General features: G+C 39.3%; 5 protein-coding genes across 17 annotated transcripts in view; 2 read left to right on the plus strand and 3 right to left on the minus strand.

The window, feature by feature from the left end:
* LOC149026270 (peptidyl-prolyl cis-trans isomerase CYP59-like) overlaps positions 1 to 2,473 on the minus strand; it is a 29,893-nt gene extending 27,420 nt beyond the window's left edge. Inside the window, exon 1 of the mRNA XM_089146515.1 lies at positions 2,210 to 2,473. The gene's annotated coding sequence lies outside the window, so the exon portion shown is untranslated. The remainder of the gene's footprint in view (positions 1 to 2,209) is intronic.
* Positions 2,474 to 2,567: 94 nt separating this feature from the next.
* Positions 2,568 to 9,749, plus strand: LOC149026271 (Tetratricopeptide repeat (TPR)-like superfamily protein). Of its 6 annotated transcripts, XR_016171826.1 has the most exons (5): positions 2,568 to 2,876; positions 3,449 to 6,273; positions 6,555 to 7,012; positions 8,325 to 8,441; positions 8,557 to 9,749. XR_016171826.1 is itself a non-coding variant. In XM_089146514.1 (2 exons), exon 2 carries the CDS (start codon positions 3,643 to 3,645, stop codon positions 6,115 to 6,117), a length of 2,475 nt encoding a protein of 824 aa, XP_089002640.1. In that variant the 5' UTR covers positions 2,568 to 2,876; positions 3,449 to 3,642; the 3' UTR covers positions 6,118 to 7,199. The 6 variants fall into 6 exon arrangements, 1 of the variants encoding a protein (XP_089002640.1); XR_016171824.1 differs by having other exon boundaries at positions 3,449 to 7,012; XR_016171827.1 differs by having other exon boundaries at positions 3,449 to 7,012; positions 8,325 to 8,424.
* Positions 9,750 to 10,917: 1,168 nt separating this feature from the next.
* LOC149026272 (ubiquitin-fold modifier-conjugating enzyme) lies at positions 10,918 to 14,788 on the plus strand. Its single transcript, XM_089146520.1, has 3 exons — positions 10,918 to 11,386; positions 13,264 to 13,325; positions 14,437 to 14,788. Exons 1-3 carry the CDS (start codon positions 11,054 to 11,056, stop codon positions 14,564 to 14,566), a joined length of 525 nt encoding a protein of 174 aa, XP_089002646.1. The 5' UTR covers positions 10,918 to 11,053; the 3' UTR covers positions 14,567 to 14,788.
* On the minus strand, positions 14,778 to 19,715 carry LOC149026273 (putative pentatricopeptide repeat-containing protein At3g15130). 3 transcript variants are annotated; one of them, XM_089146518.1, is made up of 2 exons: positions 19,526 to 19,715; positions 14,778 to 18,901 (listed from the first exon to the last, which is right to left on the minus strand). In XM_089146518.1, the coding sequence occupies exon 2, from the start codon at positions 16,821 to 16,823 to the stop codon at positions 15,327 to 15,329; it is 1,497 nt and encodes a 498-aa protein (XP_089002644.1). In that variant the 5' UTR covers positions 16,824 to 18,901; positions 19,526 to 19,715; the 3' UTR covers positions 14,778 to 15,326. The 3 variants fall into 3 exon arrangements, with proteins under 3 accessions (XP_089002644.1, XP_089002643.1, XP_089002645.1); XM_089146517.1 differs by having other exon boundaries at positions 14,778 to 19,395; XM_089146519.1 differs by lacking the exon at positions 19,526 to 19,715 and having other exon boundaries at positions 14,778 to 17,125; positions 17,288 to 19,517.
* Positions 19,716 to 20,614: 899 nt separating this feature from the next.
* Positions 20,615 to 27,597, minus strand: LOC149026274 (Protein-tyrosine phosphatase-like, PTPLA). Of its 6 annotated transcripts, none has more exons than XM_089146524.1 (12): positions 27,304 to 27,596; positions 26,966 to 27,208; positions 26,654 to 26,848; positions 26,437 to 26,522; positions 26,255 to 26,302; positions 26,037 to 26,125; positions 25,755 to 25,808; positions 23,148 to 23,215; positions 22,984 to 23,033; positions 22,741 to 22,838; positions 21,131 to 21,237; positions 20,615 to 20,996 (listed from the first exon to the last, which is right to left on the minus strand). In XM_089146524.1, the coding sequence occupies exons 3-11, from the start codon at positions 26,710 to 26,712 to the stop codon at positions 21,133 to 21,135; spliced, it is 657 nt and encodes a 218-aa protein (XP_089002650.1). In that variant the 5' UTR covers positions 26,713 to 26,848; positions 26,966 to 27,208; positions 27,304 to 27,596; the 3' UTR covers positions 20,615 to 20,996; positions 21,131 to 21,132. The 6 variants fall into 6 exon arrangements, with proteins under 6 accessions (XP_089002650.1, XP_089002649.1, XP_089002651.1 ...); XM_089146523.1 differs by having other exon boundaries at positions 26,966 to 27,333; positions 27,516 to 27,579; XM_089146525.1 differs by having other exon boundaries at positions 20,615 to 20,888; positions 26,966 to 27,597.
* Between the last annotated feature and the right edge of the window lie 194 nt (positions 27,598 to 27,791).

The following is a 27,791-nucleotide window of genomic DNA, read 5'->3' on the forward strand; positions in this document are numbered from 1 at the left end:
TCCCTTCCCCCACCAAAAACTTTTCCACCTCCTTTGCCTGAAATCACCTTCGTGCCCATAACCCCAAATCTCCCTGGGTTTCCTTGGTCTGGTTCAAAGGCTCCATCCCTCGCCACTCCCTTACCCTTTGGAGAGCTCTTAACCAAGCTATCCCCACCCAATCATTCCTTATTAGCCGCCATATCTCAATCAATCCCAACTGCATCCTTTGCTGGAACGACTTGGAAAACCTTGATCACCTCTTCTTCTCTTGTCCTTTCTCCAGATCTATTTGGAGAAAAGCCCTTGCTTCCATTTTGCGTCATTCGAGGCGCTCCAATGGGTTTGTGCGTGATTGGTCCTAGATGGTGAGAAACTTTTCAAGCTCTTCCATTTGTGATCGGATTGGTAAGTTTGTTTTCTATGACTCTATTCACCACATTTGGTGGGAGCGTAATCTCAAGAGATGGTCGTCCAAATCTCGCTCTATCGACTTGATTTGGAATGCCATCTATTTTGATGTTTCCTCTAGGTTGTTAGCTACCCCCATCCCCCTATTGATGATACCCCAAGGAACAGATTCATTGTTGTCTCCGGGGGTCTTAGCTCTTCTTTTCGGTCTTCCTCTTAGAGGTCTTGTATCCTTGTCTCCATTCTTTTAATATAATTATTTATTCATCCAAAAAAAAAGCAAGCTGAAAACAATTTTAAGAAAAGCATAAGGCAGCGATCAGCTGACAGCTGGATTGAAATCTCTTATAAATCCTTGAATCTCGACTGTTGTCATTCTCCCACATGCAAATTTCATCCACTAAAGCTCTGGGGTGGTTTGACAACCTAATCCAAGCAATGAACAGAACCAGCGAGCCAACTGAACTGATTTGAACGATCTTTCAAAAGTCAAATTTCCCTTTTCCAAAACCTTTTGTCTTTCTCCTTCAACTTTGAGCAGGAAGAATTTCAGCAAGTGCTTGAGAGCTTTGACAACTGTTCCTCTTCAAATCTTCAACAATGATGGCACCGACGGCTGGACGGTTTGACACAGGAGGCGCTTAATCACGTCTATTTCTCCTCGTATAGGGTTTAAGGTTGCATAGATTCGAGCTCAGGGTTAGGTATCCATTTCTTTCTTTCTGCTTATATTCTCTTTGATTTTCATTATGTTTTATATTTATCTGAACGTAAGAACAGCTAAGGAGTCAGGGAAAGGGACCTTCCATCTTTTTGTTGATGTCACGGAACAGATGATACATTATTTGCATGCTTTGAGACTGGGATGCCAAGATAAAATCTATTTTGTCTTGGGTTATTTATTCTAGTTTTTAATGAAGTTTTGTGAATTCTTCCTGGAGTCCTTTGATCTTGAAACAAAATTGAGGGAATCTGTTATCAAGGTAACCATCAAAGCACACCCATGGTAGAGGTGTTGATTTCAAACAGAAATATTTTGAGTGTAACCGTAAATCGATTATTATTTGGTTTAGTTTTGGTTTATACCTTTGTTGTCAATTCTTGGAGTCCTTTGATCTTGAAATTCAATTGGGAGAATCTCTTATCAAGGTAACCATCAAAGCTGAGGGAAAGAGAGAGCAGAAATGACAGAAGAGGTAATTATTGACAAAAGATAAACTGAATTGAAGCAGCCAGGCAGAAGTTTCAGGGAAAGGAGAATAAAATGCAGGAACATTGAGACACTCTCAATTAATGGAAGACTTTAATTCGGATAAATGTAAGTAAAAAAACTTTTAAGCCAGTTAAATACGTTCAGTTGTCTGAACTTGAACAGTACAGCTAAAAAGATAAATGACAACTTGAAAAAAGATGAATCATAAAAGGAAATTGAACAGTAATCACTTCCTAAGAACCTGCTAGCTCAAAAATAATTAACGCATTATCCTGAAATTTTCATTGATTCAAAACTTAATTTTCAAGAGTATTCCCTCCTCATCGACCCAAAAAGAAATCAACTTTACGAGCAAAATGCGAGAAAAGTTCCATCCAACAAAACCCAGAGCTGTCTCGCCCTAGGTTCTCTGTTCGTCGGAGCACTCAATCGCTTGCTGAAATTCTCCCGCTCAAAGTCGATGGAAGACGAAACGTTTTGGAAAAGGGAAAATTTGGTTTTGAAAGAGATTTCAATCCAGCCGTCAGCCGCTCGGTTTAAGCAAAATCCATGGCAGGCATCACTGTGATTCTCAAAATAAATTTCAAAAGCTATGATGCAACTCACCAGCTTGCGCGCAACTTGCAAAGTCGACTTCCGACTCTTCTGCTGCCGCTCCACAGTGCCAAATGAATGTTCACTACTGCAGAGAAAGAACTTCAAGCATGCTTGGCAAGGAAACACGAATTTCTCCAACAACTTCAGAGTTTAGACACAACAAACAGGAGATTCTTTTCGGCAAATGGAGAGAATTCAAATATCACCATGAACCAGACCCCGTTGGCGAAGGCTCTCGGGAGCTCTTGAAAATTGAAAACATGAAACCCAGTTCCTCTTTATGAGGTTACTCCTCTCAAATCCCTTCTCTAAAGGGCAAAATTGGCATTTGGTTGTTATTTCATTTAGAATCTAGATAAAGAGAAATAATAAAACAATAACTCCCCAAAACCCGCATAAGGGCATGGAGCCATCAGCGATGATCCATCCATAAACCCTTCTCACTTCGGTTTTCAGTTTTCCGTTCGTTGCTGCGTCGCTTTTTTGGACAGCAACTAGAAGCAGAGATCAAATAGGAGAGAGGAGGTGAGCCATTGTTTTTCTTGCTAAAACTATGCTACCTGGGTGAAACCTAAAAATCATGCTGCTTTGGTACCTTCGTTGCTAAAGCCTGAAAACATTCTGTTCTGCGGCGACTGAAGTCACTCCCCTTCGGACCCTTCCAGTGATTCAATAGGTATAAGCATGTGTAATTTTTCCAATTACACATGGATAGTACTTGAAGTATTCCGATTGACTATCTTGGAGACCCTCTAGATGCTTCTGTGTTTTGTTCAACCATGTTACGTTATACCATTTTACGTGTCAAGGTTCAAGCTTCCCAGGATGCTTTTGAGGATCTTGTTGTAGGAAGAGTTCTCTACCCCATATGAAAAAAACGCATAAAAAAATTGTATGTTCAGAATTTGTTTTTGCTAGGATGATCTCTTAGTTAAATTTTTCAATGAATTGCTAGCTTGGATGTTTTCCTTAATATCAGTGCTCCAGAGACGTTAACATGTTACATGATGTTAATACTTTTATTCTCCAAGTAAGTTTGATGAATGTCATATATATCAGGCAATGATCTCGTAACTTATATGAGTATATTGTTATATCTAGGTTCTTTTGTCTTTTGAAGTCTACGCATATAGATTCCTGATGTCCGTTTGCTGTTCCCTCTTTTTTTTTTCTTTTTTTTTTCTTTTTCTTTTTTCTTTCTAACATTCTGATTTTTGCTAATTTTGTTTGAGATATAATCCCTTATAGGGACGGTCAATCAACAAGTATGAAGTAGGTCATGGAGTTTTGAAATGCAGAAGCAGTGCTGTTCTAAAGAGGGCAGATCACATGTCTTTGAGTGAAATAGAGTTTAGAGCCTGGAACATGTCCAAGGAATTAGGAATGAGAAATGCAATTCTCTGTGGAATCAGTTTGAAGAAATATAAATAAACTAGGTCCAAATGGCTGCTATGTTCCCCAGCTTCAAAGTCCATCAAGGAGTACCCAAGATATTTCATAATTCTAGGCTTTTCATCCGATGGTATCTATTCATTGGTGTTCAAGAGCTTTCCAAAAAGCTCAGCAGTGATGCTATCACTCCAACTAGTCTAAATGAACATACACTATTTGCATCACCATTTTCTTCTGATGCCTTTAATTCCAATTCCAACTCAAGACATGGTTCTTTTGCCCCATCAGCAAAAATTTATGATGCGGAAGGGTTCAAGGAAGGAATTGAAGAGGAAAACAGCAGTGGGTTGTTTGGACAGTGTGATTTTGATCTCAATGATGGTTCTGATGAGGATGATTTATTAGATGGTGATATTCAAAGTGAAGAAGGAGATGAGGAGGATGATTTTAGGGTTTTGGATTTGTTTGGTAAGAATAGGGTGCAGAAGGAAGATCCTAAGAAAGTTAAAGAACTGGATGAGGATTTTTCCCGACATCCTTTGGTTAGAGAAATTTGTAGACTAATTGGGTTCCGGGTGGCATGGAATCCAAAGCTTGAGGGAGAACTGAGGCACTTACTGAGAAGCCTCAAACCCCAACAAGTCTCTGCAGTTCTTCGATCTCTGGCTGATGAGCGTGTTGCTCTTAACTTCTTTTACTGGGCTGACCGTCAGTGGCGGTACCGGCATGCACCAGAGGTACATTATGCTATGCTTGAGGTGCTTAGCAAGACGAAACTCTGCCAGGGCTCAAAGAGGATTCTTCGACTCATGGCTCGAAGACGGATTGAGCGTCGGCCTGAAGCATTCGGGTATGTGATGGTCTCATATAGCCGTGCTGGCAGGTTGAGAGATGCAATGCGGGTTTTGAACTTAATGCAAAAAGCAGGATGTGAGCCTGATTTGTCAATCTGTAACACTGCAATTCATGTTCTTGTGATGGGAAATCAGTTAGAGAAGGCATTCAGATTTTTGGAACGAATGCAGCGGGTTGGGATTGTCCCTAATGTTGTGACATATAACTGCTTGATCAAGGGATTGTGTGATGTACACAAGGTTGAAGATGCTTTGGAGTTGATTGATGAAATGCCTCTAAAAGGTTGCTCTCCGGATAAGATCAGTTTCTATACTGTGATGGGTTTCCTTTGTAAAGAGAAAAGGATCAAGGAAGTGAGGGAACTGTTAGAGAAGATGGTAAATGATAGCCATTTGTTACTGGACCAGGTCACTTATAACACTCTCATCCACATGCTCTCAAAGCACGGGCATGCAGATGATGCTCTTGGTTTTCTGCAGGAAGCGGAAGAGAAAGGATTTCGGGTTGATAAGGTTGGGTATAGTGCAATTGTCCACTCATTTTGTCAGGAAGGGAGGATGGATAGGGCAAAAGAAATTGTGAATGAAATGTTCATCAAGGGTTGCAATCCTGATGTGGTGACATATACGACTGTTATCAATGGGTTTTGTCAGACAGGAAAGGTTGATCAAGCTAAGAAGATGCTGCATCAGATGTATAAACATGGGTGCAAGCCAAACACTGTATCATATACTGCATTGTTAAATGGGCTTTGTAGGACTGGCAATTCATTAGAGGCTAGAGAGATGATGAACATGAGTGAGGAGGAGTGGTGGACTCCAAATGCCATTACATACAGCGTTGTGTTGCATGGACTTCGTAGGGAAGGGAAGTTGGCTGAGGCCTCTGAGTTGGTTAGGGAGATGGTGAGAAATGGATTTTTCCCAACCCCTGTTGAAATTAATTTACTACTACAATCTTTTTGCCATGAGAAGAAAGCAGGTGAAGCCAAGAGATTCTTGGAGGAGTGTTTGAGCAAGGGATGTGCTGTTAATGTGGTAAACTTTACAACTGTGATTCATGGGTTTTGTCGAGAAAACAACTTGGAAGCTGCTCTCTCCTTGCTGGATGACATGTATCTAAGTAACAAACATCCTGATGTGGTCACATATACAACAGTCATTGATGCACTGGGAAGGCAAGGTAGGTTTGAAGAGGCAACCGAGCTTACCGAAAAAATGCTTAGAAAGGGTGTAGACCCTACTCCGGTAACCTACAGAACAGTTATCCATCGTTACTGTCAGAAGAGTAGGGTGGAAGATCTATTGAAGTTGTTAAAGAAAATGCTTCAGAGGCAGGAAATCAGAACAGCTTATAATCAAATTATTGAGAAGCTTTGTAGTTTCGGGAACCTTGATGATGCCTATAGACTCCTAGGGAACGTCTTGAGAACAGCTTCAAGAAATGATGCTAATACATGTCACATGCTTATGAAAAGTTATTTGAGTAATGGAAATCCATTATTTTCGTATAAAGTAGCTTGTCGAATGTTCAATAGGAATTTGGTCCCTGATTTGAAGTTGTGCAAGGAAGTAAGTGAGAAACTCACGTTGGAAGGAGAAATAGAAGCAGCAAATGAGCTTATGATGAAGTTTGTTGAACGTGGGCTCCTCTCTCCTCAGTGCCAGTAGTGTTTGGAAATTCGAGCTAATGAGAATATACTTGTTTTATCTCCTGTCAAAACCACTCCTGGACATGGAGGAGCTTTGGCTCGTGAGTGCTGTTGAATGTTTAACCCAAGATCACTTTTTTGTATCACGTGTATTATGGCATTAAGGCAGCCATTGGTATGGTTTTCATTTTTTATTTTTGTCCAGATAATTATTTTTTATAGTGCTGGTACAAACCTTAGAATTTATACAACCTATTTCTGTTTAAAAAGGATTGAAAAAAATACAAAAACCAAAAACAGGTTGAGATCTGTTTCTAATTTTTCTATAAAAATCAGTTTCATGTGTTTTTGCAGTGGTTTTTAAAATCCATGTGCTTATAACTTGTCGAGATGAGGTTAAAACAATAATCTGTGATCTTATGACTTTGTCTTTCAACTCCTCCAAACTTGTTTCAGGCGTATGAAAAATTCAACAGTACCTGTCTGAAGGCAATGAGATCTATCATGCTTTCCCATCCTCCTCCTTCTTCTTCGGTTAACCTATTACTGTGTACCTGCTCACAGTGAAAAACCACATCAGACTCCATCTTCACTTCATAAAGGAAAGAGATACCAACAGATTTTTGCTCTCTGCTGGCAAGGAGTGAGAAGAGGAAGAAGAGAGAACTACAAAGATATATGGTTGCTGATGCCAAGAAGACGACAATGAAGAACAGAGAAATATTCCAATGAGGGAAGGGTGAAGGCTGGGATAGTCATAGGATTCACCAACACTGTTGCTTCCCTCTTCTCTCAGTCACCAGAGGTCAAAGCACCCACATCAATAGATCAAATTGTTGGGGAAGGTTTCTGCCGGACAAAACATAATTGTTGGTGTTCTCCCCTTAGCCATCAAAACTTCTAAAGCTTTGCAAGTAAAAGTTCTTGGTCCTTTCTCTTGTCATTATGTGTTACTGTTTTGCTGCATCATTGTTCAGTTGAGCTTGGTATTATTGAAAAATGAAATCCTCAAATTAGTGACTTTAAGGTGATTGATGATAGTCATTTTCAGAGTCTTGTTTCTAGATAAATCTGAAGAGTCTCTTATTTTAATTTCATTTTCTTTCCCTTTCTTGGGGGGGGGGGGGGGGCGGGGGGGGGCGGGCGCCCGCCCCCCCCCCCCCCCCCCCCCCCCCCCCCCCCCCCCCCCCCCCCCCCCCCCCCCCCCCCCCCCCCCCCCCCCCCCCCCCCCCCCCCCCCCGCCCCCCCCGCGCCGGCGCGGGGCGGGGGGGCGGGCCCGGCGGCGGCCGCGCGGCGGGGCGGGGCGGGGGGGGGGGGGGGGGGGGGGGGGGGGGGGGGGGGGGGGGGGGGGGGGGGGGGGGGGGGGGGGGGGGGGGGGGGGGGGGGGGGGGGGGGGGGGGGGGGGGGGGGGGGGGGGGGGGGGGGGGGGGGGGGGGGGGGGGGGCGGGCGGGGGGGGGGGGGGGGGGGGGGGGGGGGGGGGGGGGGGGGGGGGGGGGGGGGGGGGGGGGGGGGGGGGGGGGGGGGGGGGGGGGGGGGGGGGGGGGGGGGGGGGGGGGGGGGGGGGGGGGGGGGGGGGGGGGGGCCCCCACCCGGGGGGGGGGGGGGGGGGGGGGGGGAACCCACAAACCATAAGGGAGGAAACCCGCCAAGGGGGGGGTTTTGGGGGTGCGGGGGTCATAGACTTGTTTGTCATTCTTATAAGGAAAATGTATTTTCTTGGACTTGTTTGCATTTTGGTACTACGTGGTCACTTAATGAGTAAGATTTTATACATGTGAACATTCAGTTAGCTTATCACTAATTCTTGTGTGTCTTGATGTAGTCATTTAACTTTTTCCTGCATAAGGTGGTTGTAAAGGTAGTCATTGAAATCAAGGGGCACTTCTGATGTAGTTCTAGATTTATAGGAGATCAACTAAAAGCTGTTAACCAGCATCTGCAATGAATAGGATAATGTGGCTATCACAAAATAGGGTTAGTTTGTCAAATTAGGGTTAGGGTTTGATGGTAGGGCTGAAGTTAGGTATTAGGTTTACTAATTATTTGCTTGTTGAGGTGAAAGTTTCTTCTGAATTCCTGCGCGCTGTAGTAGTTGATTTCACATTGCATTCATAGTTGTTGGTTCTGGCTTTAGATATGTTTACCTTAATTTTTTTAGTAAACAGAAAATTTTCTAGTTGTTTGTATTACAGTAATAATTAAAGAGTAATCTTTTGTGTCTGTAGCATGTACCTGCGCATGTATGGTGGGATATTGGGAACTCAGTCCCACATCAGCAGCTGAAAGTCCCTCCTATCAGTTAAATACCCACAGATTAACTTTCGGGTATGATGAGTTTAATGGTAATGGACCATATAGTTGAAGTTACAATTTGTATTAAATTAGATTCATGTTTCAGAATTTGGATTGTTAATTTGATTTTCTGTTTGGTTGATATGTCTTCGTTAAACCTTCCAGGGCCTATCATAGATGCAGCAGCTCTGAAGGTTGCTCAGCAAGCAAACAAGTGGAGAGGTCACCCTGAACAACATGTTGATTGTCATTACCTACACCTCTGAACATAATCACCCATGGCCAACCCAGAGAAATGCTCTTGCTGGCTCATCCAGATCTCAACCTTCAAAGACCAAGATAGCTTCAAAGAGCTTACCCTCTTCACAAACCCATTATAAGGAAAATAATAGTGATATTGTAACGTCCACTGTTCCAGGGGATCTGCACCTTTTGCAGCTGTTGAGGAGGAATTGATGATTGAGTCAGATAAAGCAATAGAAATGGTTGACAGTGAATTTAATCTGAGTTGTCGGCCGTTACCTCCAGATTCTGATCAATCTAATAGCTTCTTTGCAGATTTGGCAGAATTGGAGAGAACATGGATGAAGAAAGAGATAACAAAGCCTTAGAGGCCTTCAGTCTCTTTGGTTGGACAGGGAACAACTGATGATTACATAATGTAGGTGGGGTTTATGGCAAAAGAAACAAAACAAGGCCACTAAGAGAACTTCAATCACACTCTTGTGGTGCAACTCATTCACTGGTTATAAACCTTAAAATCCATTATCATATGGTATGAGATAAATTCTACTATTGTCTTTGTTGTTTTTTGGTTTTTGGTCAACTATTGTATTTGTTGTTATTTACCACAGCTATAGTCCGCAGATGAGGAAAGAATGTAGTGTGTTGATTGATTTTGAACATATGCATGATGCCCACTTTCTTTGGAATACAGTGGATAGGACAGAAAGTAGAGGAACAAGAGTCCATATCCTATTAAATATTTGCAACATGTGTTGCAAAACATTGATATTGATGGTAAACATTGATGAAGTTGTGAACATTGCAAATGCAGTAGATAATATATAACATCAATAGATAGCATATCTTAGATAAAATGTGAAGCAAATCAAAGAAGCCTAGTTGGTTAATATTTTTGAAGTAATATATATAAATTATTTTCTTGCTATATTACTTGATATGATATATGATTGGTGGACTAGGTATAGTGTTTTAGTGTTATTTGGCATTACGCGTATGAAATGATTTTTTGCATTGATTTTTGAAAATTAAGTAAAAGGAATAAAAATGTCGTGGTCCTTGTTAAAAAAGGAGCATGGTTGGAAATTTGAGAATAGTTCACTTATTAAAGAAAATTAATAATATGGAAAGATTACGTAAGGGCCTATTTAGTTAGTTGAGTTTGGAGATTTCAAAATTTTATATATTTCAAAAATTCAGAGATTTCAAATTTATAGATTTTAAATTTATAGAGTCATGGTTCATAAAATTAGGGATTGATTTCATGACCAAGAATGACCAAATTGATATAAGTACAAACATCCAGGATTCACACAGTCAAACATATATAATTCTCTCATTTGTGAATCTAGAGATGTGAAATCTTTAGATTCATATAACCAAACAGGCTGATTGTATTATGTTTCATTTACCGACAAAAAAAAAGAGGTTTTTACATGTGTGGGTTTTCTTTATGGACCACTAACTAATGTTGGGTCCCCTTAATGTAATGTATTATTTATGGGTCCTAACCACAATAAGGCCGTTAATCTTTATTGAGAGTATATTTAGGCAAAAAGTTGAGTATATTTAGGCAAAAAGTACCAAAACATACATCTGGCAATAATATTCAAATTTTAAACCCAAAGAGACCAAAATACCCCTCATCTTATTTAACACTTTGTGTTATAACTGAAATGCCCTTTAGCTATTCACAATAGGTAATCAATACACATATATATTGAAATGTTTTTTTTTTTTTTTTTTTTGTTTGCCAACCCCGGTTTATAAACCGGTGGTTCGACCTGCACCTGACTATGGTGGGTGAGTCTCCCAACGGGGATTTTTTGCATCCACAAGGATTCGATACCGGAATCTTGCTTAAGCGAACCAAGCTGCTTATCAATTGGACCAACCCCCGTTGGTTTGAAATGTCCGGACCAACCCCCGTTGGTTTGAAATGTCCTTTAGTTATTCCCAGTAGATAACCAATACATATATAACACAATGTATTAAATAATATAAATGATATTTTGGTCTTTCAGGTTTGAAATTTGAATATATAACGATAACTAATGGAATTACTGTGGTTGGGATCTACTAAAGAGGTCACGGAGTCCACTTTTGGCAAAAGAAAAACTCTTCTAGGACATACTTAATAGTTAATAGTCACACACAAAAAAGGAAAAAGAAAAAAGATTGTATCAGATTGCGTTTATATTGATTACCTTTTGGATTGTATCGGGTCAAACCGGTTCAGAAAAATGCCCACTAGCCGACGGAACTTCTCAGGAAGGCACGCCTTCCGTCTCCACAGCTCTTCGTGGCGGACAAAAAACAAAACAAAACAAGAGGAGCAGAAAACAGATCACCGTAAGAAGAACGCAGTTAAGAAGGTTCTGAGAGCAAAACACAGAAGCCTTGAGGTTAGGGTTTAGCAATGGAGGGTTGGGATCCAAACACGAAGTCGACACTAACCAAAATTCCATTGTTGACGACGAAGGCAGGTCCAAGGGACGGAGCGGCATGGACGCAAAGGCTGAAGGAAGAATACAAGTCATTGATAGCCTATACTCAAATGAACAAGTCGAACGATAACGATTGGTTCAGGATCACTGCCGCAAATCCTGAGGGAACAAGGTGGACAGGAAAGTGTTGGTACGTTCACAATCTGCTCAAATACGAGTTTGATCTCCAATTCGATATCCCCGTTACCTATCCTTCTACCGCTCCTGAGCTCGAGCTCCCTGAACTCGATGGGAAGACCCACAAGGTAATATTTTTACCTTTGTTTTGGCTTTTATTGGTCCTGATTGTACTGGGTTTAATCAAATTAATAGAATTCTGGGTTGGTGAGGGATCTGTTTCCTGAACTCTATCTATTCATAGACTGAACTTTTATGGTGGATTCCGAGGAAACTGGGTAGATTCACAAACCAATTGCATGTTCTGTTTATACAATTTTATTATGTTCTCAATGTATTTTAATTCTAGTTTCCAACCATTCTAGTTTTCAACCGAATGTTTAATATGTTATAGGCTTATTCTACATAAGTCAGAACTGTCTTTGGAAATTAATTTGGCCTTTCCATTTTCCTAATTTTTTTCAGAATCTTGTTCGGTTAGCTTTCATAATTTATAGCTATGCAGACCATTATTAGCTTTCTTTTCAGTCCATGAAACCACCACATGCAGAGTCCCTGCTCTCTCTGTGTTAAGAACTCTGTCAGTCCCAATTGCACCCTCTATTAATCAAGAGGTCTGCCATTCTTTGACAATTAAAACGGGTGATTCACTCAACCCAAGTTCCTAGTCCAACGGTTCATAGTTTTTGAGTTACAAATCTCTCCTATTCTTACCTAATTGCCAAATTATCAATTTCTCTGACCATCCTTGTTGCTGAAATATCAATTTCAATCTGTTTTTGTTGGCAGATCGTCCTTGATATCACCGTTTCTTCTTTTCTGCTTTATCTTAGTCTGTCTATTAAAGCCTTTGCAAATTCTGCTCCTATCTAGACTGGTGTTAGAGTTTCACATTGCGCCATCTGTTTTTCCTTTGTCTTGTTTACTGGAAATTCTACTATTTTCTGCTATCACATGGCATCACTGTTAATGGCTGTTATTTCATATTTGGTATAATTGTTTGGGAAGTCATGGGAAGTGAAGAAAGGGGAGATAGAAATGTAAAAATAAAGGTGGGTAGCCTTTGGGGGAAATAGTTTGTTTCAACAAAACTTAGCCACTAAAGCAAAGCAAACAAAATGAAAAATCAACCAAAGCCCTATCAGTAGTTAACGACACTGCCCCCATCACCGCCTGGATCAATATTACCCCTGCCTCTACCAAATAGTGTGGATTTTACACTATGCTGATGATTATCCCTGCTGACTAATGCCAACATCTTAATTGGCAAAAAAGCTACTACTGCTTGCTCTCATTTTCCTCTTCCTCATCTGGCCTGACTCCCCCTCCTCTTGTGCTACTTAACTCAGCCTTATCTTGATTAAATTGCATTAGGCCAGTCAACTCAACTCAAAGCTACAGAATCAAGCTAAAATTTTGGCTTAAGTTCTTACACAGCGGGCTCCTGAGTCCTGACCTGTTGCTCCAACCTTCCTCTTGTAAGATCATCAAATTTATAAGGGTCCTACATACTCGTCTGGCCTTACTCCCCCTTCCTCTTGTGCCACTCAGCTCAGCCTTATCTCAATTAAATTGAGTTTTGACTACATGGATCCTCATTTGCCACTCAATTCTATTCAAAGCTACAGTCTCCAAGCTAAAAATTTTAGCTGAAGTTCTTACATAGCCAGCTCTTAACCTGAAGCTCCAACCTTCCTGTTGAAGTGTCATCAAATTTATAAGGTTCCAACATAGTTATATGGTTGTGTGCATGAATGTTTGTACCTACAGTTATGCATGTGTGTGTCTGAGGAAATACGGATTACCTCTTAGTGTTTGTGTAACCCAGCCCGTGTTGGTTAACGATCATCAAAATTTCCCATCCCTAAGCAGTGGGCTGGATTGGGTTTTATCAATTTTCCATGTATAATATTTTGACTGATGAAGTAGAATTTGAAAAAAATTATGTAGTTCCATTGTTTTTTTGGGGGGTTGATAATCCGCTTATGCTCGTGTGGATGTTCAGATGTATAGGGGTGGGAAGATCTGCTTGACTGTGCACTTCAAGCCATTGTGGGCCAAAAATTGGTACGTTAGCACATCTTTTTTGCTGAAATTTTTTTAATACACATGATATCACTATTCATGGAATTGAAGTATTGCAATTTCTTCTTTCGCCCATTTTCCTGTTAAATATATCTTTTGAATGTTCACAAAGCTTGTCTCATTTTCCTTTTACTGATTCTGGTAAAAAATATTAAGGGCCATTATGGCCGTCTGGCCTATGTGGGTTCTGGGAGGGGTTGCAGATGCTCCTAACCTTACAACATTCTGTTCAAATTGACAATTCTCAAGACTTGAAACCACACATTTTCCCTAGCAGCCCTAAACTTTTACTATTTCTTGAAGCAATGACATCCTGCTGGATTAAAAGATATGCCAATCAAGAGGGAGTGTTCTTGATTGATTTTGCAAAACATGTTGCTGTCTTCAAATATTGTTTTTGCACCATCTTCTGATATTTTAGTGAGATGTAGAAAAAACTTCACTTTCTTTACTTTCCTGTTAAATTTATGTATTTATGGGTGGTTTGCTAATATTTGCCCTTCTCTTTTGACTGAATCATTAGTCTCTAGGGTTGGGAATACAAGTATGTTTCAAAGAAATCAAGGGACTATTGTTAATTAATTTTCTACAATTCGTTGCTTCCTATCCTTTCCCCATTTTTAACTTTTGTTGCATTGGTTTCTCCAAACGAAGAAAAAAAGTATAAAGAAAGAAAGAAAGAAGAAACCCCAAAGAGACCTTTTCACGTGGGCACATGGAAGACCATCCCATCCTTACTAGTTAATGTCCATGTGCAAATTGCCATTGCAGAACCACTGGCGCATGACCATGCGACCAAGCAGTATTTGTTTTCGCCTTTGGTGTATTAGCAAGAAGTAATTGCGATAATTGTTTATTGACTTTGTCCCCATCACAAGTAACTCTCCTTTTTCCGTATGATAAACTCCAACAGATAAGGGTGGTTCCATGTAACAGGGGACTACATGCTCATGTTACTGGTATTTTTTGACCAACAACAAAATACCTATGCTGATGTTTAACAATGTTTACTTTTCTAAATAGCCACCCGGGGGGGGGGGGGGATTTTCTTTTTTAGAGACATTAATACTGTTTTCGTTTTCGGTTTTGGCAGTCCCAGGTTTGGTATTGCACATGCTCTTTGTTTAGGTCTTGCACCATGGCTTGCGGCAGAGGTGCCCATCCTTGTCGATTCGGGTATGATCAAGCACAAAGATGATGCAGCCTCATCTGCTGGCTCTTAGCATTTCCTACACTGTTAATGGCAACAGGTGTAATGTTTAACTCAATTAATCGAACAAATAAATATTTATACTCATGTAGCTCGATGTCACTTTTTAAGTGCATATTTGAGAAGGTACAATATTTATAACAGTATTATATAGTTCTATCTGAGCTTCAATATATGTAACTCATTAGGTTATTTGGACTGAGACTGTTTTTTGTATGCTGAAATATTCTCTCCCATTGCTCTGGTGGTTAAAATTCTCCATTACAACTAAATTAAAACATACATTAATGCTGACCATTACGTACTCTAGATACTGATATTGAGAAGCCCCAGCCTTCCAGGTCAAATCTTTGCTACTCAGCTGCCGAACTACTAACCGTTCTAGTTGATTTCAGAATCAATTCAGTCTAAGGCAATGTCTTGAAGAGACAAAGATTGTCCAAAGCCCAGATCTCTGTTTCATCCATTAGCCACCGATGGTTCTGGCCAAGTGGCCTTATCCCTATCGATTTTGGTCTCCATTCTGTTTCCCAGTCCTCGCTCAATTGCTCTCCATCCTTCAGCTGAACCTGTATTTCAGTGATCGACGATATGATAGGCAAATATTTTTCATTTTTTCCCCTCTGAAATGTTCCATTACATCAAAGATAGGATAGGACCCAAACGGATTGACAAAAGCAGGGGAGGGGACCCATACCATGCAAGAAGGTTACAGGCTAACACAACCCTAGGTGATCCTTGAGCCAAGCCTCACCCACCTTACACTAGTATGTTTAATAGCTTTTTTCCATACTGCAACCAGGCACCTTCTTCAGGCCAAGGCATTTCATGTTCTCTCTGACATTGCTAACATCATCCCATCTCTGCTCCTGGGCGAACATGTTGGACAGGAGCACAAAATTCCCTGGGTTATTTGGTTCCATGCGCAACACAATCTTGGCTACCTCTTGTCCCAACCCCTTATCTTGCTGAAGACCACAATAAGCTAGCAAAGACCCCCAAATGGGTGAGCTTGGCTCTATCGGCATTGCTTGAATGAAGCTCAGGGCCTCCTTCAGCCTTCCAGCTCGACCAAGCACGTCAACCATAGCTGCATAGTGATGCAAATCAGGTGTCAACCCATACTCTTGGGTCATGCACTTGAAGCATTCTTGAGCTTTTTCAACAAGGCCACCGTGGCTGCATGCAGTAAGGACACCCATGAAGGTTAGCTCGTTTGGCGTCAAGCTTGCTTGAAGCCGCATCTCATTGAACAGTTTCAAGCAGTCCTCACTCAGGCCATGCTTGGCATACCCCATGATCATGGCAGTCCATACCACAACATTTCTCTCCTCGGTTCTTCGGAAAACTTTGGTAGCATACTCAATCGCCCCATATTCGGCATACATTTTAAGCAACGACGAGATAACAAACATATTATGCATGTCATGACCATTTTTTATTGCAAAGCAATGGATCTCTTTCCCCTGCCGAAGAGACTGGAGAGCCGGAATCACAGAAGCTATAGTAACCGCATCAAGACTTGCATTACCACGGTGTTCAGACAACATGGATTTGAATGTTTCTAGCGCTTTACTGTCCAGCTTGTTATGCAGATACCCAGAAATCATGGAGGTCCACGTAACCACATCCCTCTCTTCAGCAGCCATCCCTCGGAAAATTTTCTCTGCATATGTCAAACATAACGACTCAACGTACATGCTGATCAAAGCATTCTTTACAAATGGTCTCGTCGTTTCTGGTTTCGTAACAATTTGATGTCCTTGTCGAGTAATGTACCCATGAACAGCCCAGCCACTACGAAGAGCTACAGGTCCAAGATAGGCATGAGCGTTTAGGATCGTGCACATGGTAACAGAGTCAGGCAATTGCTCAAGAGACGAAAGCGACGACTTGGTCCTTATCATCTTTCGGAAGTAGGAGAAAGCTTCATGCGCAAGGCCATCGTGGTTGCAGCCACTCATTATAGAATTCCAAGTAACGGTGTTTCTTTGGGGCATATGGTCGAACACTCGAGCTGCACTTTGAATTGTCCCACAACTAGAGTACATAGCGATGAGAGCGTTGCCTGTGTAGACGTTCCATTGGTGGCCCAGGAGGAGCACCAGGGCGTGGATCTGCTGGCCCTGTTTCAAGGCTCTAAGAGAAGCGCAAGCTTTGAGTGCAAGTGGGAACGTGAAGTTATCAACGGCATGAAAACCTGCACGGCCTAGGCGAGTGAGAGAGTGGAGGGCCTCAACGCAAGCTCCAGAGTCTACGCGGTTCCTCATCAATCCATTCACACGCAGTAGTCAATACAAAAGAGGACTACTGGAAAGATTGGAATCCTTACCCAGTAGTTAACTTTTGACCCTTTTTTTTTTTAATTCTGGCAAGAAGATATGAATTTGACCCAATCAAAGGGAAAAAGATACAATTGAAATAGTCTGTAATGCCTCGTCTTCTTTTCTTTTTTTATTGGGTAGGTTTCAGACGTTTCTGAGTTTTCATGTCCCTTCTCTGTATGCGCACGCAATGCTTGATCAAAGTCCAAGTCGCCTGATTATGCCTTCCCATAGTCCATTAGTAACGCCTGAGAAAAAGAAAAAAAATTCATTAGAACATTTCAAGAATTTTGCCTTGGATGTTGAGGTATCAACCTCATGCTTAAACCCTAACCCTAACATTGGATACCTATATATATTGAGAAGCTGCACAAAGGATCCATCAACAAAGAAAAAGAGAAGAGCAGAACCTGAAGAAGAAGAAGAAGAAGAAGAAGAGCATTTTCTTTCTCCGTTAAATACATACTCGATCATCAAGCAAGAATGTGTTTCGCTACGAAATGCTCGTCCTGTGGAAACACAACCTGGGCCGGATGTGGGAGACACACCGCCTCAGTTTATGAGCAGATTCCACAAGGACAACACTGCCAATGCCGTGAATGGCCCAATGTCAAGGTCACCTCCAACTCCGGCAACCAAGCTGTCAAAGAAGGTAAATCATCGGCCGAAGATGAGAAGAAGAAGAAGAACGTTGACGCTGCAGGCAGTGGTAACCATTAATAACCAGGCCCAGTGAAACTATCAGATTTCTCTTTTTCATGTTGTTTTTGGTTTCCAATTAAGAAGAGTTTCATACTTCATGAATCCTCTTGAATAGTATCTCATGTAGTTCTATTGGGTTTGATTAAGAATAAAGAATGATGAATAACAAAGTATCCAAGTCTTTGATTTTATTGATTCAAATCTATTCTATTGTTTAGAAGATGTAAGTGTCATTCTGAATTCTGAGCGTGGGTGTATTAGGGTTATGGGCCGTGAGAGAATTGGCTATGTGATTATAACAGTAGTCGTTATTGTTCTTCTTCATTGTTGTGCATCATTTCCGGACAAGTTCAAGAATTGATGTGATTATTAAGTAATGTAAGAATATTCTAAAATAGTTAACAATTTTTTGCCCAAAAGAGAAGAAATTCAACAATTCGTGGGTTTTTCTTTTAAAGATGATTCAGGTTAGAAGGGTAAGGTTCAGAACATTATGAACTTTCCAAGGCCCTGTATTTGTAGTACTGCGATCCCATATTATTGCAGAAATGGCTTCTCTGTTGAACCTTCCTCTATTCCTCTAAAAAAAGCTAAAATACGAAAAGTGGTGAATCCAAGAATGGGGCATTGATCTACCCATTTTTAGGTTCATCATATTCCTTAAGATAATGATTGACAACAATTCGTTATTAATGAGGGGAAATAAGACATGATCCATTGAATTTTAAAATCCACCATCGTACTTCAAAATATGAAAACTGATCAACCCCAGAAAGATGAAAACAGAGACTCAAGAGGGAAGAAGAAACAAATTTCTGACATAACTTTCTTCTCTTGTCAATGAAAATTCTTCAAAATTTTATATCTCATTCTTCAACCTCCTTCTCCTTGTTATCATAGAACATCCACATAAATATCTTAATTTGGATTTCCTCTGAATGTTGTCATCTGCTAATGCCCCTTGGTTATTGTAACCATCATGATATAACCAGTCAGCCAATGTCTTCTCTTCTGTAGATAGTAGCTCGAGCTCTAGTGTTGATTCATTCTGGATATTATAGTCTGAAAGACTATCGAAATCCATCAAATAAATAGGACCTAGTTTCAGGCGTTGTTGTTCCAAAGGAATACCTTCCTTGTCCTTCACTTTAGCTTTCAAATTCTTTATCTTCTCTGAACTGTCGACATCCAGAGTTATGATCTTCCCATCCAATGTTCTAACAAAAATTTGCATCTCTTAAACGAAAATCTAACTCTTGTCTCTCCTGAATCTTGAATACTTGGAGTTTCCCAACTTCAAGACTGATGATTGATGGCCCTGTCTGTAAGAGAGATATAAAGGATAGAGAGAATTATATTAGTATAGAAGAGAATATCAAGCATGGATCAGTTTCCTGTAAGGAGAAGCATTTTGAGGATCTATAAAGCCTGTGTTTGGTGCTTTCTTAGATTTAGAATGCATTCTCAATCATATTTTCTCACTCCAAAAAAACATTTTACTATCTAGTGTCATTTGAGGTTTAGAGTTGAAATTTGGCATGATTCCTTGCAATGCTTTATCGACCAAACATGCATTCTATGGATGAATATCAAATGCAGCAAGAATAACCCAACAAGGCAATATAATGAAGGGATCCTTTGCAATCTCCCTATGGAGATGATAGCCATGGATGTGCATTCACAAATTTGATTATCTGTACTTGCTTCTGTAAAATATATATTTACATATACAGATGTTTAAATGTGAAACTTAAGCAGAGCAAGATAAGCTTCATGTCCTACTTGCATGAATAAAGAAGATCAATTTTCACTTAACCTGCAGAAGAGTGGAAGTTCTCTATTAGTCATTACCAGAAATGGTGGTCCTAGAGATGATTCAACTCCATAAAAACCATTCAAGAGAACCAAAAGAAGACAACTGGGAAGTATAAGATAAGAACAAGCACCTTTCAAACAGGAGCTTTTAGGAGTTTATACAGAATTGAGTAGGAAAACCAAAGTCTCCAAGCTTCCACCGGAGATTCTTGAATTGAAGGAGAAAGTTAAAGAGTGTCTAAACTTCCCACAAGATAATGGGTTTCATAAGAAAACCAAAGCTTCCAATCTCTCGACCAGAGTGCTTAGCATGTTTAAGTTTGCAGAAGGTTCCTTTATATATAGGATGTTTGGTCTCATTATATTACTTAAAAGCGCGTCTTTGACTTTCTTTTTTTTAATTTGGTTTTTCTTTTTCATTTTTGGAGAACGTTTTCTTAATTCGTGGATGGAGTAATTTAAAATTATACATTATTTTTTTAAAATATTAATATATTTCTTTTTGTTTTTCTTTTTTTAATTTGTAGTTTATTCTGCCTCACGCACCTTGATTACATCTGCAGGGAGAATCCAACTTATGACCTCTTCACTAAGAGTCAATGATCATTGCCAAATGCCAATTAAATCACTGTAATTAGTAATTGTCATTATTGTCATAAGTGACACATTAAACAATTATTTATAGGGGTTTTTGTAGTTTTTTCACTAAAATGACGAGGTCTCTATTTTTTTTTTTTTTTTTTTTTTTTTTTTTTTTTGAGGGGGGATCAGCCGAACAGGAGAGTTTTATATATAGCAGATAGGAATATTACATCTTCACTAAAAAGTATGAGTCTTTACCACTCAACTGACTCTGCACTGGCAAGAGAATAGATAAATCTATAAATTTAGTTCATAGATTTACAACGAAAAATTAAGAATCAAACCCTAAGGATTTGGTTCAATTGTCAACGACTAATTTTTCTTAAATAAGAATTCAAGAATTCAAATCTCCTTGCTGTCAGGGTTTAACTCCTCGCTTAAATTTAAAGGCTGAGATTCCAAGGGCGCAACACTTGATTGGGGGTGATAAAACATCTCTAAACAAAATTAATTAAAACCAGCCGGTTGACATCCCTACTTATACACTCCCACTAATATTTTTTTAACTTCAACTTAGCTGTTTAATAAATTGATCATTTCAAAGGTATTAGCAGTTTAGGATAAGGTGAGACATACCATTATAACTTAATTATATTCTACTATAGAAAAGCACGTATTTTGAGCTTATAGCCTTCAACATCTTTAAAAGAAAAATATTACAACTGGTATTCTTATTTTAAAGCCCTCAAATGGAAACAAGTTGATTGTTGTTACAACGTGCGTCTGTTGATACAAACCACCAAGGCTTCTTAGACTTAACTAAAGCTTATTAATATAAAAACATGAACAGGATTCTCTGTATTCAACTCAATCCAATGAAGCTTCTCATCAGATTTTCTTCTCAAGATTTGTCTGTACAAAATCTTGAACAGCATTAGCAGATTTGGTAACCAGATACAGCTATATTCACAATGGAAATTTAACTACACCCAGCATGAGATGGAGCAATGTTGAAGTTACCTGCATAAAATGGTATTAAGTCAAAACTCTGTTGACCTTTGTTGGTTGTACTTGATGTATCCAAAACAAATTCAAAAAGCAGACTTTAAGTACAGGTAATCAAAATTTATAACTGAAATCATCAATATCTGTACCTTCAAGCTTCCTTTTTATGATGGAGATTTTTCAGCTTCAATCTACGTTGCTTAAACAAGTGCAGGTAAAGCTTCAACCACATAAAAGGGTAGCACACGAGCAAAACCTACCAGGATCAATATAATGCAAAGATTGTTAAAAGACCCTGACAAAAATTTTGTGATACACAGACATCAACAGAGATGGAAGAAACATGCATGTTGCATCTTGGAGGCAATAGGAAACTATGTTTCTCTGTAGCACTACTGCCTTCTATGGAACTTTCAAGGAGAGCCAATTTGACAGTGATCCTGGCCTTTGGCTAGTGTTTAGCATAGCACAATAGTAAGCTTAGGCTGGTTGTAAATCCACCAAACACAAATTAAGACTAAAAAGATTAGCGGGCACAGGCAGATAGCTCCACTTTACAGGACAATGGAAAATGGCCAGGCCTGGAAATTCTACATTCTGTTTTATATGTGTAAGATCAGCTTTAGGACACATTTGAAGTATATGCTACTCGAAATAATGCAAGTATATGAGATGAAAAATCAATTTACTTCTGCAAAGGATAATGAGTCATTTTAAGGACACGGTAGGTTTGATACAAAAGGGTGGGCCTCTACCTACCATGAACTCCATTGACACCTGGTGATCACACATTTGAATGGGGAAACAGCCTCTCAGTAAAGTGGAGGTAGGGCTACATATATAACTCCACAAACACCACACTGATACACAACCAAAAAAAAAAAAAAGCACAGTGACAGAAGTCCCATGCACTGGGATTGCCCTTTTTCAGTAAGTTTAACTTAATTTTATAGGCGATTTATGTAGAATGCATCAGGAAAAATAAATATACTGCTTCACAGTGTAAATTTACTGATAAAAACAATGAAAGAAGCTTAAAGAAACTGGATGCATAAATAACCAAGAGAAAAATAGAAAATGATGGCTTGTACATAGCCAAATACAAGTATGTTGCTTATGTTGATATTTCTTGATAAACATTGTTGCAGGCCTTTAACTTCTCAAGCTTTTGGCATAAGTGATTGTAACATGGTAGCAGAACCAGAAGATCCAGTGTTTGATCCCAGGTGTAAGGGTTCATCTTATGCATGGTTACGCCCCTTGGTGTCATGTGCAAAATCCATGTGGCTGGGGCTAGCACATATGAGGAGATGTTGATGAGGTGAAATATACTGCTGGTAGTCTTTGCTGGAGAAGCAACAGGTCAGGAGGAAAAGAAAGATACTTTTGGACATGTAAGCCTGGCCATGGCCCATGATGTATTAGGTTTTGGGAAACTTCTGTAGGTCTGCCCAAGCCAAAATTAAATGGGCCAGGCTGGAAACTAGAAACCCTACATATGTTAAACTTCAAAATGCTCAGAATCCCTATTTTCTACAGTGACAAATCTACATGCAAACATAAAACTTAATTGGACAACTGTAATGTGATAAACAGAATATTGATGAAATATCACCATATATTCACCATGTCCCAAGGGAATGTGTGAACTTATTAAAACTATCAGTTCAATTTAATATCAAGAAGCCCTAAAGAATATATATGATAGAATGTTCAGCAAAATAAAAAAGCAATTCCACAAATCCATTTGCTGACCTACCTTGACAGAAGAATCAAAGCTGAAGGGCAATCCACCAAAGAAATTCGCATAGAGGCCTTTCTTCTTGATAAATGATAGAGCTTCATACATAAGCCACACTGCATTCAAATGATAAATAACTAGAAGTCAGTAAATTTTACAAAATTTAAGCAGGATAGGGGAGGGGATGAAACTAGAATGTGGAAACAGAAGTATTTGTTAAATAATTACAAACAAACATCAAGCAGAGTATATTGGGCTCACTTTCTCCAGGAAAGACACCAATGGGATATAGAACAATGAACGCAGTGTACCTTACATAAAGAAGGAAGAAAAATAAGCATCAATTGAAGATTGGAGAGCACTGATAGTCTCACACATGTTGACTAGATTTATATAGATCATCTTTTAATGACATAGGGTCAAACCTGAGATAGGTAAGCCATGACGGACAAATCCCAAGATAACTCAAAGCATAATGCGAGTATCTGATTATCTGTAACAAGTACAAAGGTTATAAGATGATAAAAGTATCAAGAGAATGGAAAAGGCACATCTTATGAACTGTAGAAAGTGATTAGCAAAATCAATGATAATAGAGTGTTGGTTTTCTACTTCTGTAGATGAATCAAAATAAATTACTAATAACACCTAGACCAAATCCTAATAACTCCAAAGTCCTCATTCAGCATAGAAATTCAGGTGACGAAAAGAAGAAAGCAGATTTAACATAGACACACAAAGAAGGATTTATACTTAACTTGCACAAATACTAGTGCAGAGTAGTACTGATGGAGTAGAATGCCACTTACCAGACACAGATAATTTATCAACCCTCCTTGGTTCATACAAAATGTTTTCTTTGACAAGATGAGGGTAATCTAACCATTCTTGGTTTTATTTTGGAGGATCAACAATTCATTCTTTTTTGGGTAATAGGAGGATCAACAATTCAGATTGGATCTATTGCATAAGTGGCATACAAAAGACAAAGCCAAAGGCTTTCTTTTTTTCTTTTTCCCGATAAGTAAGCCAAAGCCTTCGTGAAGTGGTAGCAATTCTCACATTCCTCCTGCATTGACACTGAGTCAACCTGATGCAGGACAACTGTAATTGCACCAAATAGAGAATTATTTGCAAGTTGGACAGACTAGTTTGTCTGACATATAATTGAAGTACCATACTTACAATCAAAGAGACTTCTTCACTGCAACTAAGCATAAAAGTGAAAAGAATTCATGACCCTAGATAGGTTTCTTCAGCTTTATTTTATTTTTTTCATCTCTATGATTCCTGGATGTACATCACACATATTGATCAGCAGTGGCAAGACCTGACCTATATGACCCACCAATCAGCCTGAACGCCCTGAACCATCCATTAATCTAGGATCTACATTGGGCATTTCAACCTGAACTATGGAAATTCTCATATTGGTCATAAAGTAGGTTCAGGGTGAGCCAGCTAGATGCTACAACTAAATATTTATTACTTGATGAGCTACCACAACCACTGTTTACATGTCTTTCTCCTCCACCTGCCTCCTTCTCCCGCCCCCTTCTCTTTTTTCTTCTCTCTTCTTCCTTCTTCAGAAAAGGGAAATAAACTTGCATACCATAGTTACTTGCATAGGACATTGCAGGTTATTCTTCTAATGCACTGTCCTTCAGTTGACTTTTAACTTTGTTTATCATATTTGTTTACTTTATTAGATTCTGAAAAATCAGGATATTCCAGAGATTAAAATTCTCCAAGATTTTCAAGCATATGCAATCTCATTGTATCTTATTCACAAGATTTAAAGAATTCCTGCACAGCCCAGTAAGGAAGAGTTTCCTGTATGACCAGGAAACTGAGCAGATTGTGACCCAAAATTTTATGGAAAGTCAGGGCCACTCAGAGGAAGGTCTTTTCATAATGGATGACCCTCAAAACCATAATCTGTTGATATATGGCGTAGATCCAGATGATTGATGGAAGAAACACCAGACATATCCCATATTTTTCATTCCCACTGGCCGGCTGATGGAAATGGACTGACTACCAGAGATATTTGTGTTACTTCATCTCCACTGGTTTGTAAACGAATGCATGAGTTATACCGAGTACTCAGTAAATTATGGACCACTTCAAATCTTCATTTTCAAGAGGGATGATCAACTCTGTCAAGCTTCAACCAATAACCAAGGTGGTGAAAATGAATCATTGGTAACACAATAGAGGAAAACTTGTGACAAGTGATAGAAAACAAATGGATGGCAGCATATAGAGGGGAAATGCCAATACCAGGGATGCTACATGGTTGGATTTGGTTCTGAAATTTGACAAGTATCAATCCAGATTTACTGTCTGTATTCAAAGGTTGGAAGCCCTCACCACCCTTGCACATAGCCTGACAGGATCTTTAACAGGATTATATAATGTTGGTCTTTCTAACTTGGTTGATAAAGAAGTTAAGTAGACAGCATTCTCTAGCTGGTCACCCCATCATCAATGCAATGTTAAATCAACCAAACCTGACCCATCCCAACCCAACCCAAACTCTACCAAGACTAGTTTTAATCCTGATTTCCAAAACAATTGGACGCATACAAATTTTTTTTCTCGCCTTTTTTTACCCCTTGAATTGATCTTGATAGGAACACAAGGATTGGGATGCTAACATATTCTAATTTTAGCTTCAACAACACCAGCACCACCCATTCAGGAATTGGCATTGCCAGAGTCACAATCCTCTAAAACAGAATGAGAAGCATACTCTATTGTAAGGTATAAGGATTGTTTATGTAGAGTTTTCTGTTAGATCAGTACTTATGTATGTTGATCAAAACACACTTTCAGTATTAGGACTATTAAGCATGCAAATATGATTTCTTTCCCAATTTCATCAACTATGAATCAAATTGTGTGGATTTCTATAATAATCAACATGAGCCCAAAAAAATGAAAATCAATATCAATGACACACAAGACCATCAGTGCTCAGATGAAAATACTACAGGTACATAGAAGGAAAAGATGAAAGAACTGAATACCTCACTTAGACTCCACGCCACAATAGTTATAAAAACTGAGGGCAGCCCTTGAATCTATAGAAGTGTAAAAGAAAGAAAAAAATCACAGCAATTAGTAGGGAATGATAACCATACTCAAAATTTCTAGGAAGTTTTGAAGTTATCTAATTAATAAAATCATAAAAGACAAAAACTATTCCCACATCCTTGGTTATAGAAATCAACAGTAAAAAAAATATGACTTGATTTCCCTCCTCAAAACAATATTTAAAGTAACTGGGAATTCAGAACAATGATATGAACCTCCACAATTGGACGAACAATTATAAAGAATAATTGTGCTCTCCCACTCAACTGCATCAGAGGAAGCAACACCCCACTGCGAACAATACCTAATATTGACAAAATAGAAATGAGTACTAAAATTGGATTCGTCTATTCCTTCATCCATCTGATATGATTGCAAGACGCCAAAAATATGGCCAAAGAAAATGAAGCAAAATATAGTTGAGGACTCCCACCAATGGCCCCATGAAGAACTTCGAGGAACGAAGCAGCTAGCAGCAAACCTGTCAACAGAGGATATGGAGTAAAGGTCAGTGAAGATTAATTACAACCTAGTCCTAGTCCAGTAAAATTAAGAATAAAAGGAAAAAAAAAAAAAAAAAAAAAAAAAGGACAGAAAACAATGACAGGGACTCACTAACGATATCTCCACTAGAAGCATATGCGCCATTGAATGACTTGGTCAAGATGAAGCCTCTCAAAACCGAAAATAAAGAGATTGCCCTGCCAACAAAATGTGACGAACGTGAGTGTTCTTCGCGTGTGTGTGTGTGTGGATGAGAGAGAGAGACCATCCTAAGAATTGAGGAGAACTGTAAGCAAGAAGATATCAGTTAGATAGTTGAGAGACAGACCATCCTAGGAATTGAAGAGAATTGTAAGCAAGAAGATATAAGTTAGATAGTCGAGACATCCTTTGACAGCGATAGCTTCACTTGGTTCACCCAGTTCAGTTCCACAACCTTACTGTGCTCTGCTCCCCCAGATTAGTTCAATATTTCACAGATTCAGAGGTTCAAAAGAGAGGAAAGTTTACATCCCCTTCAGATCTGCAACCATGTATGGTCTTAAAAAAACTGAACTAAAGTTATACAACGCAGAGTGGTAAACAAAAATGAAAAGAAAAAAACAATCAGAGAGAAAGAGGCTCTGCATACTGTACTTACAGAGACAAAGTGTGATCGGAGTAGAAATGTGTAACGTATAAAGTCAGGATTCAAGAATGATTGCCAGATTTGAGGATTGGCACCTCCTAGTCTCCCAGAAGAGAGAGATAGAGATTGAATATCTCATTCATTATTTCTCCTCTGGTTACACAGTTCTTATAGCCCCGCAACAAACCACAAAAGTCACTTTCTGATCCCAACGGACATATCCCCCTGATTCCCCTACATGCTCTATAAATAATCCTGCAAATTGTTCGCGCAACTTCGGAGTCAACGATCAAACCCGCCGGTCGATTCCGTGTAGAAAAAACAATTATAGCGAAGAGCACTATACTCACGCCATTAGTGTTGAAAATTTCTAGTGGTTGCTGGGAGTAAAAAAAAACATATTATCATCTACACTACGTCATGGAAAAGGAATTCAGGAAAAGAAATAGAACACTTGCAGAAAAATATTTCTGACACTGTTAACAACAATCGGTATGGAGTTGTGAGGATCAATCGGTTATTTGAACCTGCCGGAACAACAAAATGGAGAAGAGGTTTTAACCTTTTGATTCAGAATGTTTTTGGTTTATGGAGGCGTTTCCATTTCGGATGGAAACCCAATCTTGTCGTTTGGCCAAAAAGTATATTCGTTTTGGACATTAATGAACAACTCACATGGAATCACCTGGAGATGGTACGGATACTTCACATGAGATACAACGACTCTGCAATCACTGCAATGAAAGGAGGGTAGGAGAATAATTTTCAAAAAATTAGGAGAGAAAAAAAAAGAGAAATTTAAAAAGATTGATGGAGCCCAAGAGTTAATACTTCATAA

The sequence above is a fragment of the Hakea prostrata genome, chromosome 2 (genome assembly GCF_041222555.1).
Source record: "Hakea prostrata isolate BN-2017 chromosome 2, UWA_Hpros_2, whole genome shotgun sequence".
NCBI lineage: Eukaryota > Viridiplantae > Streptophyta > Magnoliopsida > Proteales > Proteaceae > Hakea > Hakea prostrata.

What these genes read in the sequence shown, in the direction of transcription:
- LOC149026271 (XM_089146514.1), top strand. Translation starts at nt 3,643, where the DNA reads ATGGCTGCTATGTTCCCCAGCTTCAAAGTCCATCAAGGAGTACCCAAG.
- LOC149026272 (XM_089146520.1), top strand. Translation starts at nt 11,054, where the DNA reads ATGGAGGGTTGGGATCCAAACACGAAGTCGACACTAACCAAAATTCCA. An exon ending in TCGATGGGAAGACCCACAAG is followed by an intron (nt 11,387 to 13,263) that starts GTAATATTTTTA and finishes GTGGATGTTCAG; the next exon opens with ATGTATAGGGGTGGGAAGAT. An exon ending in CCATTGTGGGCCAAAAATTG is followed by an intron (nt 13,326 to 14,436) that starts GTACGTTAGCAC and finishes CGGTTTTGGCAG; the next exon opens with TCCCAGGTTTGGTATTGCAC.
- LOC149026273 (XM_089146518.1), bottom strand. Translation starts at nt 16,823, where the DNA reads ATGAGGAACCGCGTAGACTCTGGAGCTTGCGTTGAGGCCCTCCACTCT.
- LOC149026274 (XM_089146525.1), bottom strand. Translation starts at nt 26,712, where the DNA reads ATGTCTCGACTATCTAACTTATATCTTCTTGCTTACAATTCTCTTCAA. An exon ending in TTCTAGTGGAGATATCGTTA is followed by an intron (nt 26,303 to 26,436) that starts GTGAGTCCCTGT and finishes CTCTGTTGACAG; the next exon opens with GTTTGCTGCTAGCTGCTTCG. An exon ending in AGTTCTTCATGGGGCCATTG is followed by an intron (nt 26,126 to 26,254) that starts GTGGGAGTCCTC and finishes TGTCAATATTAG; the next exon opens with GTATTGTTCGCAGTGGGGTG.